Raw genomic sequence first — 16,450 nt, forward strand, 5'->3', positions numbered from 1 at the left:
CTTGTATATTGTTACTGAAGGAGACGCAATAGTCCTTATATCACAGAGCAGGGATCTCCTACTACAGGATAATGACCCCGACATCTGGTGCAGCCACCGAGGACCAAACTACAGGGGAGACGCCATTGTATGTGTAAGAGCTCAGTGTATCGTGTGTCATTGCAGAATGAATGAGTATATAATATGTGCAAGGTGTGTGTACAAGATGTGTGTGTGTATGTAACATGTACAAGATGGAATATATGCAGGAGTGTATCATATGTACCTGACCAGGGTGGACTGGAGCGGGTGAGAACATTGAGAGGGGTCCCAGTAATCTAAGCTGAAGATTTGGGTACAGCTTGGGGTAGAATCCAAGGTTATCCCAAAGTAATGGACTTGTGAGGCAGATTTTATACATGTGAAGGTGTAAGATGTACAAACCCGAGTACATGTATACAGTATACATACAGTATGTGTATACACATTGGCACAGAAGTCTGGGCTCTTATCCCGAATGCCTTTTCTCAAGGTCATAGCAGATTTCTTCTTGCATTTCGATAATTGACAAAAGTGAACCATTAACCCTTGTGTTTCTGCAGCGTTCTTACTGCCCAGCTTTAGTCCGCACCTGCCGGCCGCGCGTCTCTTCTGTAGATTTGGGAGTTTTCTTTGCTTTCATGTTGTTTTCCTCTTTATTGTTCTCTTCACAGTTTGAGTTCATGATTTTACTCTCTTGTAACTTGATCGGTTTCATCTGAGCCAAAAATGCTGAACGCCGTTCCAGAAATCTGAAAGCTTGGAGCGTTGTGGTGACCCCTCCCAACATTTACATGTTAATGTATAAACCAAAAACCTGAGCAGAGCTGTCAGAACCCACTCGTCCTACATCAGAGCCATGACTGGCCCGCTGAACGTCCCCGTGGTCTTGGTTGGAGTCATCACCTTCATTTTAGTCGTCTTTTACTGGAAATATATGTGGGAGAGACGAAAGATGCCCCCGGGCCCGTTCCCTCTGCCAATTATCGGGAACTTTCTACAGACTCAGATAGGAGGAATAGTGCCAAGTCTAATAAAGGTGAGTTACTCTGTAATATTACACGAAGGACCGTAAAGGGTTTCCCATATGACGTCAATGGTCAAAACTGGTTCAAGGGTTTCTCCAAGTGCTGCAGTGAGTGATCCCTGGACTATTGTACACCGGAGCTTGGGGGTCTTCTCTGATCACCTGGGGTCTGGGGTTTACATTTTCTGACACTTTTGTTGCCAAAGAAGGTGAATGATGACAATTCTAACATAGAACTTTTATTCGCTACTTCTAACAAATGCATTGTTCCCCGAGTTACCCTTGTGCTCCAGCCAATTGGAGAAGCCTTGATAGAGTTCTGATTGGTGGAAGCCGCAATATGATTAAAGTTTTATGTCTTGGCAACTTCTTAATATTGGAACATTGTATCAAAATCTCTGAAATAAACCACAATAAGATAGACAGAAGTGTTCTGCACTATTACACGGTGCGGGACACTATTAGTGATGCTGCGCAGTATTAGCCATATAGATACAACAATCTAACCTAGTACTTAATAGGGTCCCGTCCGGAGTGAGACCTTCTGTACCATCTACATTTATGTCACCACATATCGTGGTGTACACTACTACTGTATACAGTGGGATTGTCACTTCTATTCTTTGTATATACAATATTCCTGTCTCCTCAGCTATATAATTGGGCCAGACTACTAGATTGGGGTATATCCTGCCCCCTATTGTTCTCCAGTCACCCCTCTTAGGCAGTATTTCTCCTGCAGGGACTTTTATTATATAAACTAAACAAATTCCATGGTGGGTAATAAGTGACCGAAGTGTGCCATGAAAACACGGTGGCTCAGTGGTTAGCACTGAAGCCTTGCAGCGCTGAAGTCCTGGGTTCAAATCCTGCCAGGAAAAACATATGCAAGGAGTTTGTATGTTCTCCCTGTGTTTGCGTGGATTTCCTTTCATTCTACAAAGACTTACTGATAAGGGGAGAAAAGTACATTGACAAAAAAAAAAAAAAAACATTCCAGGATAGCCCTTCAAAGCTAAGCCTTGCCCCAGTGGGGTGACATGGATGCACAATACTTCCCCCCCCCCCCCCCACAGTGTCTCCAGCCACCCAAGGGTGTCCTCTGTCCCCACATTAATGTTCCCTTATATAAATTATTTCCCATTGGTTTAATATTCTCCCTAATGTCCCCCGAGGACTTACAAGGAGCTGGGACCACTGTTAGGATGTGAGTGTGCCGGAGCAGGAGACACGATGCAGTGACATCATCGCACCCCAGGCACACAGTGACATCATCGCACCCCAGGCACACAGTGACATCATCGCACCTTGGGTCCCCTCTATGGGGTTCTGATACCTTATATTCTGATAACTTGAGGACTAGTAGGGCAGAAAGCTTTACCAGGGGTTCAGGGCCCCTTTTCTCTCTGGTTCTGAGAACTTGGTGGTATTTTTAACAATTGGGTTAGTAGAACAGGGGAGATCTGCTGCACCTGCACCCCCCCCCCCCCCGGCATAGAAGAACTGAGAGGGTTGTTGTATTGCTTGATTTTATTTAATATTAAGCCCGGATTTTAAAATCTCAGGAAAAGCCTGACTTATATTTTGTATTATTTTGTGGCTCTTATAGAAGCGATGCAGCAAAATATCCCGACCGCGCTCATCAGATTGTCTTTCTCACTCTGTAACGTCTTTTTTAAGTGTTGCAATTATTTCCTATCTGCTATGATCAGACATCTTGAGTTTAGATTTTGTCTTTGCTCTATTAATCCTATGATACCTCAGTACAGCATTGCATGGTCAGCTAGAGATAGAACCATCTATGTCTGCTGGGACACATGTTCCTTCCCCATAGACCTCAACATCCATCTCAATAGATCAGGCAAGCACCCCCAAACTCTGGAGGAAGTCAAGGACCCCCTGAATATTGAACATTCGCATTGGTTCTGTTCATAGAGTGCGTCTTCTGTATGGGTACATAATAAGAGAGAATGAAACGTGCTGTCTGACAATTTTACAGATGTCGGAGAGATACGGCCCCATTTACACCGTGTACTTTGGCGCAAGACCTGTCGTGGTCCTGACTGGATACAAGATTGTAAAAGAAGCGTTGGTCGAAATGGGAGACGTCTTTGCCAATCGCGGTCGTCTTCCACTGATTGAAAGAATCTTCAGTCATTCAGGTGAGTCAATATCTATGAGATGGAATCTAAAATCTACTGCAGAATTGTAAATGTCAGTGGCAGGAAGAAGTAAGTGAACCCTTTGGAAGTATCTGACTTATAAATGATTTATTAACAAGACGCAGTTTGTATCCAAATCGCAATTATATAACAGTCGTACTGTTCATGTCTTTTACTGGGCACATTGGGTCAATATCCACAGAGCATGAGGGAAAGTAAGTGAACCCTTGAATTTAATCCCTCTGTATAAAGAATCGCCAATGGCAATTTTTTCCTGTAGCTACAAATAAAACAGGAGGATTTTTGGCCCCTTCCTCCATATCAATGTGTCGGTTCACAGATATTTCCGGGATGTCTTGTATGCACTTTGCTCCTCAGGACACGCTCCAGCATCTCCATAGGGTTAAGGTCAGTCCAAAATACAAAACTTCTACCTTTTCAACCCTCCTATAGTTGTGCCTTGCTCCAGTTTCTTATTGCATTATCCAATCTCCCTTTAGCTTGAGGTTATGGCCGGCTGCCCTTACACCCTCGTGCACATTGTTCGGATACACCTCATAATTCATTCTTTTCTAAATGATCTCAAGATGTTCAGGCCCTGCAGCAGAAAAGCAGCTCCAGACTATGAGTCTCCCTCCATTATGCTTCATAGGAATAAACAGCTATTCACAAGGAAGTTCCAAAAAAGAAAATGTTGCGACCTGTCCCAAGTTTCCTGGAATGTTGCACTTTGCTTCTGGGAAAAAGTTCTTATCAAAGGAACATCCAAACTCACTGATTCTGGCGCAGTTGGATTATTATTCTCTAACCCTGACTATTCCCGAGCTATCATTGCTATTAGTTTATTCACAATGTTGCGCTCTACTGTCAGGTGGGCGGTCCCTGTCTATCTGCTCCAGCCCAGAACCACCCACCTATCGGTGGGGGGCTAGAGAAAAGAATCCAACATAATCATTATTATAGAATGCAATGTTGCCCAAGAACCCACTTCTATGAATGGATGAATGAAGAATAGAGATGAGCGAGTAGTGTTCCATCGAGTAGGTATTCGATCGAATACTACGGTATTCGGGATACTCGTACTCGATCGAACACTACTAGTTGTTTGAAGTTTTAAGGTTCGATGCAGAAGCAGCGTTGATTGGCAGAATGCTATACATACTGCCAATCAACGCTGGTTCTTCTCTTACCTTTAGAAGTCTTCTCCATGCAGCGTCCCCGCAGCATCTTCCGGCTGGAATTCACTCTGCCAGGCATCTGGCCTAGGCAGAGCCGACTGCGCAGGCATGCCCTCACATGCGCAGTCGGCTCTGCCTAGGCCCCGATGCCTAGGCAGAGTGAATTCCAGCCAGAAGACGTCGTGGGGGCGCTGCACGGAGAAGACTTCAAGGGGAATCCAGCCCAACTGTCACTCGTGGACTTGGTAAGTATAATTTTATCGACTTTTACGTACCCCTGAAACAAGCATTTCCCCCCATAGACTATAATGGGGTTAGAAATCCGAACAGTGTGCGGCTGTTCGAATCGGATTTCGAACCTCGGACATTTTAGTGATCGCTCATCTCTAATGAAGAACGCTTCATGTCCGTTTTGATACAGATGGTTCTACCGTGTGTTACACTTGTCTAAGCTTTAGTGTTACCAATGTAAAATATCTTCTCGGTTGGAGTTTTAAGAGCGGAAGATCTACTGAGGAAATACTGTGACTCCCAGTACGACTGTTGTGAAAGTTGGACTCCTGGCATGCCTATTAGTTGTCAGGGCTCACAAAAGTTAATATCCAGAGCTGAGGAAACACGTATTATAGGTAGGGTTGAACCATTGGGGCGATCGAGCAAATTTCATGATCAGGATGGGCTGGAAAACTATCGGAAATCGGATTTTGAAATCTCAAGATCGGCTCAACCTTAAAAGTGACTTTTCCCATAGAGAAGCATTGACTAGGGTAGAGTGATGGGGAAAGATTGGATCCTAATTGGCGATCGAGCAAATTTCACAATCGGGATCGACTGGAAAATGATCGGAAATTGTATTTTAAAATCGATCCTGAAATCTCAACCCTAATTATAGGTAAATCATTTCCCCTTGTAACAAAATAATGGTAATAACTAAAACATTTGCAAGATTGTAAGAAAAACATTTTTTAAAATTTCCATCTTGGTTTTGACAAACATCCAATTCATGAACTTTCCTATCACAAGTGTTTATCACAAACTGCTCCTCTCAAAAATTTGAATAACATCCAGATACAGCAAAGGAACATGGAAGGGGGGGGGGGAGTAAAATTTGCAGAATGTAGAAGAATCTGGCAGATTCTTTAGTGACCATTTCAGGGAAAATGACCAAAACTGAGGCAACTAATAGGAGATGTGATCGGAGACTCGACTGTCTAAGGAAGCGACAGATTTACCAGCGTCCGTCACTAAGATGGATCTGGAGCTTTCACAGGCTGTCTAGTCCAGGTTTGCACTGTTACTTGTACATCGTATTCATACATTTGCTCCTATGTTTGGAGGGAAAACACATGAACAATCCAACTGTTTGTACTTTATTAGTTTTGTTAGATTGTGTTTGTCTAAGACAACATTTTATTAGTAACCGATGCAAAAGTCGAGGTATTTCCAAACGATTACTCCCTTCAGATACTGGCATGGGACTCCTCAACGAATAATAAGAGCCCCATAATCATTAGTGAACAGGAAGCCAAACCATCTTGTTTTGTAGTCTGCCTGAGTGAATCGGGGACTGGGGTTGAGTGATCGGGATTGGATTCCGATCGGCGATCGAATAAATTTCACGATCCCAATCTTTTCCAGTGGGATTGAGGTTGGAGATTATTTCAAGATCGGCTCAACCCTCAAGTGACTTTTCCTATAGAGAAGCATTGACTAGGGTTGAGGATCGGGATCGGATTACGATCGGGTGGAAAATGATCGGAAATTGGATTTTGAAATCGATCCTGAAATCTCAAGATCGGCTCAACCCTACCGGGGACACATCACCATCATGACGCTTTGACACAAGTATCATGATATTGGTGTGACCCATGTAACCTCTGAGGCAGTGACATCACCTGGGGCTGCTGATATCAGCCAAGAGGCTGGAAGACCTCGCACAAGAAGACAGTGTGCCATGGTGGAGCCACTGAGACTTGAGGAAAGGTGAGTATGAACAGTCTTTGTGGTATGATTCCAGAGTGTAGTAATGGCACTTGGGGTTGTTTGCTCCAAACCAAAACTTGTGGATGAGAATTGATAAATATTTCCAAAGTTCTCCCGTCAGTAGTCTCTGCAAGTTATTGTCTTTGAGAGATGTTGGCCTTTCAGTTTTGAGGTCAGCATTGGGTGGCAACCCCAAAATATGAGTACCAAGCAGCTATGGTCCTGCCCTCAGTGCACCAAAAGGTTATTTTGCATATGGAAAAAACTCTCTGCAGAACAATTGCACTTTGTCACTAACCGGCCCCGCCAAAAAAAAAAAAAAAAATTAACCCGGAATTTTTTTAAAGGTCTAACGTTGTTGAATGGAGAAACTTGGTCCCAGCTGAGACAATTTTCTCTCCTGACCTTAAAGGATTTTGGAATGGGTAAGAAGAGTTTAGAAGAACCTCTGCAGACTGAGGCTCAGCACCTTGTGGATCACATCAGGAACTTCAATGGTACGTGCCCCCCAAAAAACCTGACAAATATAAAGATGAGAACTCTGGACTTTGTATACTGTATGTGTGTGTAATAGATATATTTATATAAGTCATGTTTTTAGGCCAGCCCTTTGACCCCAGCACCACGGTCATCTGCGCCTCCTCTAATATCATCTCCACCTTAGTGATGGGCACTCGCTTTGACTACAGTGATAAGCAGTGGATGAGCGTTCTCGCAGACTCTCGTCACGCTTTTCACATCGTGTCCTCCACTTGGGGTCAGGTAAGACTTTTTGCCAACTACGAGGACAAAATATTTATTGTACGCGAGATGAAAATATTAATCCAAAGACTTCAGTGTAATAATTTTAATAGGATATTTACTAGGGTTGAGCCGATCTTGAGATTTAGGGATCGATTTTAAAATCCGATTTCCGATCATTTTCCAGCCCATCCCGATCGTGAAATTTGGTCAATCGGATCCGATCTTTTCTGATCCCGATCGCTCAACCCTAATATCTAGGTTCACTTATAAGGTATTTGTCACCAGACTGTGGATGACGCAGCTGTTTGGAGATTTTTGTATTTTTTTGGATTACTCATTTACCCTATAAAGACTTTAATCTCTGCACATGATGTAAGATATAATATCATATTGGGGCGGTATTTCAGGCCATGAAGCTCATGTATTCATTGGGTGTGTTACATTTCCCAGCACACTATGGACACGCTAGTAACATACTCTGCACATCAGTGTTACATATTTTATTATTAGGGTTGAAGGATCGGGAAAGATCGGATCCTGATCAGCGATCGCGCAAATTTTGGGATCAGCTGGAAAATGATCGGAAATTGGAATTTGAAATCTCAAGATCGGCTCACTCCTACTGTATATATAATATACAATTAGGGTTGAGCGATTGGGAAAGATTGGATCCAGAGCAAATTTCACAATTGGGATCGGCTGGAAAATCATTGGAAATCGGATTTTAAAATTGATCCTGAAATCTCAAGATCGGCTCAACCCTTACTTATTATCTATAACGACCAACATACTTAAAAACGAGTTCCAAGCCTTCTCATTGCAGCCATTCTTCTCCGTCTAGCTGTATGATCTCTTCCCTGGGATCATTCATTACTTACCAGGACCTCACAGGAAAGTATTTCAACTTCTTAAACCTCTTAAAAATGTTGTGAAGGAAAGTGTCAGAAACCACCAAGAGACACTGGATCCAACCTGTCCTCGAGATTACATCGATTGTTTCCTCATCCGAATGAACCAGGTTAGTGCACCAGCAGTTGTACAGCTCGGGGATAGCCCAAAAGTATTAGAGTGGGACACCCCCCACGTCTATAGGTGGGCTTACAATATGGCAGCTTCATAGTGATCCATTGATGCATCTCTATTCAATGATTGTCCAATGGCTTGGGATACGTGAACATGTCATCTCCACTATTACTGGTAAGTCCAAGTACAATTATTTTGACAAATGGCTTCAAAAGTGAGCTAGAGTTCTGTTATATCAGAGATTTATGAAGGTCTGTACGATAGATCTACAAATATGACCAACTATGAACAGGTTTTGTAGGCTTACACAGTGCAAAGTTCTCCATTACTGATAAACTTGTCCCGGGATTTTCAGGTCCCTGTTAAGTAAACAAAGTCTGTACAAAGTCCAGTGGATTCTACTTACTATTTATGGAGATAAGGAAATGGAAACCTTCCCAACCAAAGTGATGACTTGTTGTAATTTACAGGAGGGAAAGAATCTCGGCTCTGCTTTCCATCTGACCAACCTGATAGAGACAGCTTTTGATATGTTCCTCGGAGGCTCCGAGACCACTGCAGTTACCATACACTTTGGGCTATTGATCCTTATAAAGCATCCAGAAATACAAGGTAAATGGGGAAACTTCACATAATATGGAGCTTCAGATCCTGCTGGATTTTGTATAACGTGTGAGTCGTAGCATCCTGTGAGTCTCCATTGCAAACTAGCCTTTGTTGTTCCTGGCTAGTGCAATGCCAGCTTGTTGCACCTACACAGTATAATGCTCCCTTAGTTGCGCCCACTGTGTATTGCTCCCTTATTGTACCCCATCCATTATGACTCTCATACACTGTAAATGGCTCCCTACATTTAAAATAAAAAGAAATGCTCATTCCCATTCCAGCTGCCATTTGTGGTGCTATTCAGGCCCCTTCCCCTTCTGGTCTTCAATCTGACTGTTGTGGCCCAGTTTAGATGGCGTGGTGATATCATTGCAACACCTTTGCCATGGAAATGCTCCCATATAGGTTACAGGTCTGTAGCTTGGGAGGAGGAACAGTGGGACAGAAAAGCCACAGTTTACCGCAGTCATCAACTGTCAGGTTGAAGGACATTTGGGAACTATCTTATGCCCCTTATGTTTTTTCTTCTTCTCTAGCAATGCTACTGGTGAGGAGCATTGTGGTCAGCAGGATGGCCCCTGAGCTCTGGGATCCCACACAATGGTTTGGGTTAAATTGTTTAGAATATTGTTGCATAACTTTTAATATGTAGCAAAATATTTCTTCAAAGGGAACAATATTATAATTTTTGTAGCAAAACATGAAAAAAATTACAATTTGTATGTATTCTCTTTAAACAATCTACAGACAAAATTCACAAGGAGATTGACCAAGTGATTGGACGAGACAGAGAACCTAAGGCAGATGACCGGAACCATATGCCCTGTACAAACGCCTTACTACATGAGATACAGAGATATACCGAAACCTTCCCAATGGGTATTAATCGAGCCACCACGAGAGATGTCACCTTCCATGGTTACCACATCCCTAAGGTAAACCTCATAACTTGATGTAGGGACATGGTGGGCTCATTACAAATCATGAATCTAAACCTAAAACACATTGAGGTGAAAGAAGAAAGAGCTGCCAATATCAAGGAATTGCTAGCTTCTGGTGAACCCTGGGAGGAAAGGAACAACAAGTCGGTGAGCCCTAAGGTGAACTTGTCACGTGTCCCTGCCTACTTGTCTCACTGCCCTTGGCGACAGGACAACTGGGCGACAGTCCCTTCTCATAATATAGGTGATAACACGGAACATAGACAAGACATACAACAACAAACGGGAGGTCAGCTAGCCAAAGGGTCAGAACTAGTCAAGCAGCACAGTACAGAATCAAAATCCGAGAGACTAGTCACAAGAAAATCCAAAGGTCAGAAATGTAAATACAAACAGTAACCGTATAGAGCCAGCACACACAAGGTAATACCAAGCATTAAGGAGTGGGCTGGAAAGGTATTTTAAGGAGTCTGCCCTAGACTAGATTGGCCAGGAGGAATGTCAATCAAAAGCAGTGTTATCTCCCTAGTAGCCAAAGGAACAAAAGCACTGTCTGTAATGACACACAGCAACGGATCCTCAGCTGTGCAGCAACAACAAGTGCAAAGGATCACAACTGAAAACTCCTCCTGCGCCATAGCATCCGAGTGGAGGGGGGTGCAGAGGCCCGAATAGACAAAGATGTTACACCCAATATACTACTAGATTCTTACAGTTGTCACAGTTTGGTCCAGTGTAGGCAGTGCATGCTCCAGAACAACAGTCTGCAAATGGCTATCTAATACCAAGTCAAGTCACAAGACTTGCTTGAAAGTCGGGCATTGATTCATAGGGAGTTGTCTTCCAGTAAGGAGCACTAGAGGAGGTGCCCCCAACTAGGAAAACTAATTTGCATACTATTTTCAGAAATTTGTCCATAAACTCTTCTTGTGCTTCCTTTTTAGGGTACGAGCATTCTTCCTCTGTTGACATCAGTACTGAAGGATCCCTCACAATTTGAAACACCTGAAAAATTCAATATCAACCATTTTTTAGATGAGAATGGAAAATTCAAGAAAAATAATGGATTCATGCCATTCTCTGCAGGTTAGGATAATATATCGTTTCATTCTAGCCATTGTAGGAATTATTTCCCCACATTCAGGACTGGATACATTTCAGTTTTTATCTTGCAGGGACGTCCTTACTGGGTCAGAAGTCTGAAACTAGATATGACTTGACATTTATAGATTTTTCTGAATGCCTAAAATGCAGACTATTCCTCTGTATAAACTATAGGTAGTATTAGTAATGTATGGCTGTACTAGCAATGCCTTGTGTGGACTTGTGAACATTGTAGCTACAGCAGGGATACTTCTATGTCTTTACACTGACCTAGGTCTGTGGTTTGAGCTGAACATGTCCAGAACCCCGACCAATCCCTTTGTGTCCAATACAGTAATAGTGGTGAAGTCTCCTTAGTGCCCCCCATACAGTATAATGCTCCCCCCCCCCTACAGTATAATGCTCCCCCCATACAGTATAATGCTCCCTTGGGTCGGCCTGTCTTCGGACTGCCGTCAGTCTTGTGATTCGAGTACAGATCATGTCCACCAGTTGAACTCTCCTGAGGAATAATTTGTAGAGAAAAATACGATGTATCTTGTATAAGGCAGTGTGTTACAGGAAGACGCATCTAATTTATTAAATGGCATATCTCTTCTTCTTTTTGTGCCATAAACTGAAATCTATGCCTGTTTCTAACATCTGGAGAAAATTATAGTAAACTTTCCAGATCACAAAGGCCAACACCCAACCTACTTTCCAGACATGAGGCATAGATGATATAAAGCAGCACTAGAATTCTGCATAGTAGCCATGCTGCTGTAACCTCCCCCCCCCCCCCCTCTGTAGATACATGAAGTACTTATGGTTTTATGATCAGCAATGGTGCTATAGGTTCCTTCCATATGATTTGCCATGTGTGGTCTCCACCATAATTGTAACGGCTTATTGGGATAATGTTCCTCCTTAAGGAGAAAACGAAAGTTGGGCATGATGTTCAAGGTGCTTCCTATAGAGGTCAACATAACAGAGGCACTGTCTCCCTATTTACATCTTGGGAGACAGATTTGCATCTTCCTCCCACGATCCCTTGCAGTGGAGCGACTATGGCTGTATAAGTCTCCACACACCTAATAGGTGGTTTCTCCCTAAGGAGTGACATTATCCCCATAATCTGGTCTCTCACTTCTACTAAGTCAGTTCTCTCTACGCTGCGCTGACGAGGTCCAACCTGACCAAACCGGCCGTTCGTAGCTGAGAAATTGACTTGGTAAAAATCCCACATTATGCAGTAAAGGCTTCTGGGAAAGTTGCACATGATGTTCAGGGTGCTTCCTATAGAGGGCAGTATAACAGAGGCACTGTCTTCCTATTTACATCTTGATAGACAGATTTGCATCTTCCTCCCATGTAACAGCTTAGTAACTTATCATTGCTTTGGAGAATTTACTGTCCTTGTCCCTCGTATTGCAGGGAAGAGGGCTTGTATTGCCGAAAGCTTGGTCCGCCTGCAACTCTTTATTTTCTTCACGGTTATCCTACAAAAATTCACTCTGAAATCTGTAGTTGACCCCAAGGATCTTGATATTTCACCTGCGGAAAGTGGCATAGAAAATCTTCCTCCAACCCATAAAATTATTTTCATTGCTCGCACATAGAATGCGAGGACGACAAGGACAAGTCTTGGATGAGAACGTGACCCTCAAGGTGGAAGATCTTTAGTAGACGCAGGAATGTACAAAGCAGAAGGGAAGGAAACTTTGTTGCATTTATAGTATCTAATACCTGTGACAGAACTTGACAGACATGTCAATCTGGTCATGGATGTAATTTGTTGCAATAGACATTTGTCAATTTATTTAAAAAAGAAGAAAAAAAAGCATTGGAAAAAAAAAAAGTAATTAAAAAAGAAACTTAGTGAAAATGAAATGTGAGTAATCCTTCCATTCCTAATAGACCAGCAGAGCTGCGGAGCTAAACGGGCAATAATAATTCTGGCTTTACTTGTATCCATAAGAGCAACCGACTAATATGTAGTGTCAAAGTGATCTGTAAAGTCTGAAGTTGCACCAGATGGATCATCCAGGATGGGACACTGTGATCTACCTGCATTCACATTCCCTGGGGGACCCCTGAGGCTTAAGATTGGAGCTCAACAGTCAAATGGGGTGCATCAACGCCATGACACCTGCTTCATGGTATCATGTCATTGATGTGACTCCTGAGGCCCAATCACAAGTCTCTAAAAACCATGACATCAATTAGGAGGGCTGATGTTTCATCCCTGGACTACCCACTAGGACAGTCCAAGTCTCCTACATATGGGGCTCAGCTATCACCGGCATCCTCGATTTCTTCCCTATTTTCTACTTTGACTAGTGGGTAGTCCAGGGATGAAACATAAAGCCATTGATATGATCCGATTAACATAAGGTAGGAGGGAGCCTTCCACTGTACTGCACTAAGATTCAGGGGAGATCTCCATTAGCCATCTAGTCATACAACCAAGCAATATATTTCTCAATAGAAAAACTTAACTCATGAAGAAACAGGAGCATTAAAGCATTGGATTGAGCAATCGAGTTCGGAAAAGATCGGATCCCGATCAGCGATCGAGCAAATTTCACGATCGGGATCTGCTGGAAAATGATTGGAAATTGGATCTTAAAATCGATCCTGAAAATCTCAAGATTGGTTCAACTCTATATAGCAGTTTAAAAGTTTGGTTCCAGAATTTAAAACTACATTAGTGCCAAAATTTATAGATCACAGCATTTAGAACATATTAATGAAGTGTGCACCAGAAAAACCTGAAAAATATGATTTGCTCAACACTTTCCAAAAATGGGGCTCGGAATGGGTGTGGTTTGTGATGGGTGTGTTTGTAATGGGTGTGGTTTGTAATGGGTGTGGTTTAATGGGTATGGTTTATAATGGCCATGGTTTGATGGGTGTGGTTTATAATGGGCGTGGTATAATGGGTGTGGTTTATAATAGGCGTGGTTTAATGGGTATGGTTTATAATGGGTATGGTTTATAATGGGTATGGTTTATAATGGGTGTGGTTTAGAAGGATCCCACTTTATGAACCATTTATCAGACAGAAAAGAAATATGTTGGAGAATTTCTTGCATAAATTAGACAAGGCTTACAATGCTGTGAACATAGTCGAAGATCCAAGCGAGCCGTAACTCTGGTACATTGGAAAGTGCGAAAGATTTATGAGGATCCAAATGACTGTTTTATAAATATGTCTAAAAGGTATTCCTAGTATTGTAGATAATATTCGTAGAGAGGAGGAGATTTATCAGAAGGGAGAAGTAAAAGAAATTCCTTTCATATTCCCAATTCCATTTGAGGTCACGCTTGATCTTGGCTCTAAAAAACACCACACAATCTGCAACAATAGAAAGAGGTATGAGGCTGTGTCTGGCAGAGAGGGGCTCCTAGCATCTCCAGTAACTAGACTGCTTGGAGTCCCCATATCTACCAACCGTCCCAGATTCAGTGGAATAGTCCCGGATTTCGGGTCCTGTCCCGGTTGGTAGGAAGCATGTCCCATCTTCAACTGCATGTCAAGGACGCAGATGAGTTGAATACATTGGTGAAGTAAAGAGTTGTCCTTTCCCTGCTTAACCCTCCATCTCCATGTGCTCTGTGATCAGTAGGTGCAATGTGATGACGTTATTTACATTGTATAGCAAGTAGGGTTGAGTGATTGGAATCGGGAAAGATCGGATCCCGATCAGCGATTGAGCAAATTTCATGATCGGGATTGGCTGGAAAATGATTGAAAATCTGATTTTAAAAACGATCCTGAAATCTCAAGATTGGCTCAATCCCAATAGCAAGGGAAGGTGTGGATCAGTGTTTCTTATACTGGGGCAGCTGGAGTGGGACAGTAATCTGAGGCGTCTGGAGGGTAACTGGTGTACACTCCGTCCAGGTGTCATGGGTGTCGCGTCTTAGGACATCCCACCAATACCAGGAGGATCCAGCTCTCAGCCATGGTGCTTGAGTGATCTGCAGCCTCTTCATTGTTGTCCTCAGTCTGCACATAACCTCGCACCTATGGCTGCTGCTCTTCATATTACGGCTTTGCTTTATACAGAACAGATTGTGCCGTTGCGAGCAGGAGCTTCAGATTACACCCCCGAGCCAAAAGTTCATTTGGATGTATAATTGCCAGCTGGTCAATAAGTTTCACAATAATCTACATAGACCCAGAAGCAGAATGAACAGAACATATGCTGAATGTTACCCTCCTCAGTACAAGTTGTTTCGATTTCGCTGATGGCGAGTTGTTTTTTTCCTATAACCAGCTGATTAATAAGCAATAATGACAAACGTCTGATGATCTCGAAAACAAGTTTACTGCTGTTCGCAGCCGCTCGGCTGAACACAATGAAATAAAGTGAACGCAGCCATCCTAAACATGATCCTGATTAATATTGTAGACAATGAAAGGTTAAATAGTCTTCAGAGGTTTATAGATTTTTTTTTTTTTTTTTTTTTTTTAATATTGTGGTGACATTTGTTGTCTTGATACAACCACGAATGCAGGAACATTGTATGGTCCGAGATTTGTCAGAAACCTGGTCGGTAATTCCCTCAAGTACACACAGACGCAGGAATTGTCAGAAGGGAGTTCAGCAGGTGAGGACATTAATCTTTCGATAGATAGGAGTGGCCGGCAAGTAACCAGGCGGCCGGGTCTGCTGGGATGTATAGTACGCCTGTAGAGGTTATTTATATAAGGGGCCATTAGGGGGCATCATTTATATTAGGAGGCATTATGAACATAAGGGGTGGTCATTGATATAAGGGGTCATTAGGGGTTCAGCATTTATGTCAGGGGCATAATATGAGGGGGCAATTAGTTTAAATAAAGTGGCATTTGGCCTTTATTACGACTGAGGGTTGGTTCACACTAGTGCGTCACGCTTGTATTCCATCCGCAAGGAGTCCACATGGAGACCCCCCCCCCCCTTCCCCGGACGGAGTACCAACGCTAATGCAAGCACTGTGCAGTTAAGCCCGCACAATTCATTCGTGCAGGCAGTGCACGGCAAGCACACGGAGCCCATTATAGTCTATGGGCTCCGTGTGCTTAACTGCACAGCACTTGCATTGGTATTCCGTTCGGGGGGGGTCTCCATGCAGACTCCTTGCGGACGGAATACAAGCGCTAGTGTGAACCAACCCTAAGGCCTCACATAGCGAGCTGCTGCTGCAAAAAAAAAAAAAGCGCTGCAGGAAAAACTGCAGCAGTAACATTGTGTTTTTTCCCACAGGTCCGCAGACTTTCTGTTTTCAATAAACCTATACGGAACCGCCAGCGTTTCCATAGGTATGATTGACATGCTGCAATTTCCAAAACCTCAACGTCTTTGGAAATCGCGTTGCGTCTGCTGCACGTAATTTTCCAAAATGTGTGGATGAAATTTGCTAGAATGTCATAGTTTTTTCTCTGATAATTTTGCCCCATCCCATCCCCACTTTGCAAGAAAATATGCGCAGGGGGTAAACTGAGATTTCCAAAACAGTCGTAGTTCTGAAATTGCAGCATGTCAATTATTCCTACAGAAACGCCAGCGGTTTCCCTATAGATCTAATTGAAATTTCTGTGCAATGCTGCGCTGCAGGAAAACTGCTATACATCACCACCGTGGCTTTTCCCACAACTCCTTTTTGCTCCAGGACGCCACGTGGGGCCTTAAGGTG

General features: G+C 43.0%; 1 protein-coding gene across 1 annotated transcript; it reads left to right on the forward strand.

Moving 5' to 3' along the window:
• The first annotated feature begins 873 nt into the window (after positions 1–873).
• LOC142185252 (cytochrome P450 2C23-like) lies at positions 874–12,441 on the forward strand. Its single transcript, XM_075260551.1, has 9 exons — positions 874–1,057; positions 3,045–3,207; positions 6,716–6,865; positions 6,970–7,130; positions 7,954–8,130; positions 8,606–8,747; positions 9,489–9,676; positions 10,627–10,768; positions 12,200–12,441. Exons 1-9 carry the CDS (start codon positions 878–880, stop codon positions 12,382–12,384), a joined length of 1,488 nt encoding a protein of 495 aa, XP_075116652.1. The 5' UTR covers positions 874–877; the 3' UTR covers positions 12,385–12,441.
• The last annotated feature ends 4,009 nt before the right edge of the window (positions 12,442–16,450 follow it).

Source organism: Leptodactylus fuscus, chromosome 11 (assembly GCF_031893055.1).
Source record: "Leptodactylus fuscus isolate aLepFus1 chromosome 11, aLepFus1.hap2, whole genome shotgun sequence".
Lineage (NCBI taxonomy): Eukaryota > Metazoa > Chordata > Amphibia > Anura > Leptodactylidae > Leptodactylus > Leptodactylus fuscus.

What these genes read in the sequence shown, in the direction of transcription:
- LOC142185252 (XM_075260551.1), top strand. Translation starts at nt 878, where the DNA reads ATGACTGGCCCGCTGAACGTCCCCGTGGTCTTGGTTGGAGTCATCACC. An exon ending in TCACATCAGGAACTTCAATG is followed by an intron (nt 6,866 to 6,969) that starts GTACGTGCCCCC and finishes TCATGTTTTTAG; the next exon opens with GCCAGCCCTTTGACCCCAGC. An exon ending in ATTCATGCCATTCTCTGCAG is followed by an intron (nt 10,769 to 12,199) that starts GTTAGGATAATA and finishes CTCGTATTGCAG; the next exon opens with GGAAGAGGGCTTGTATTGCC.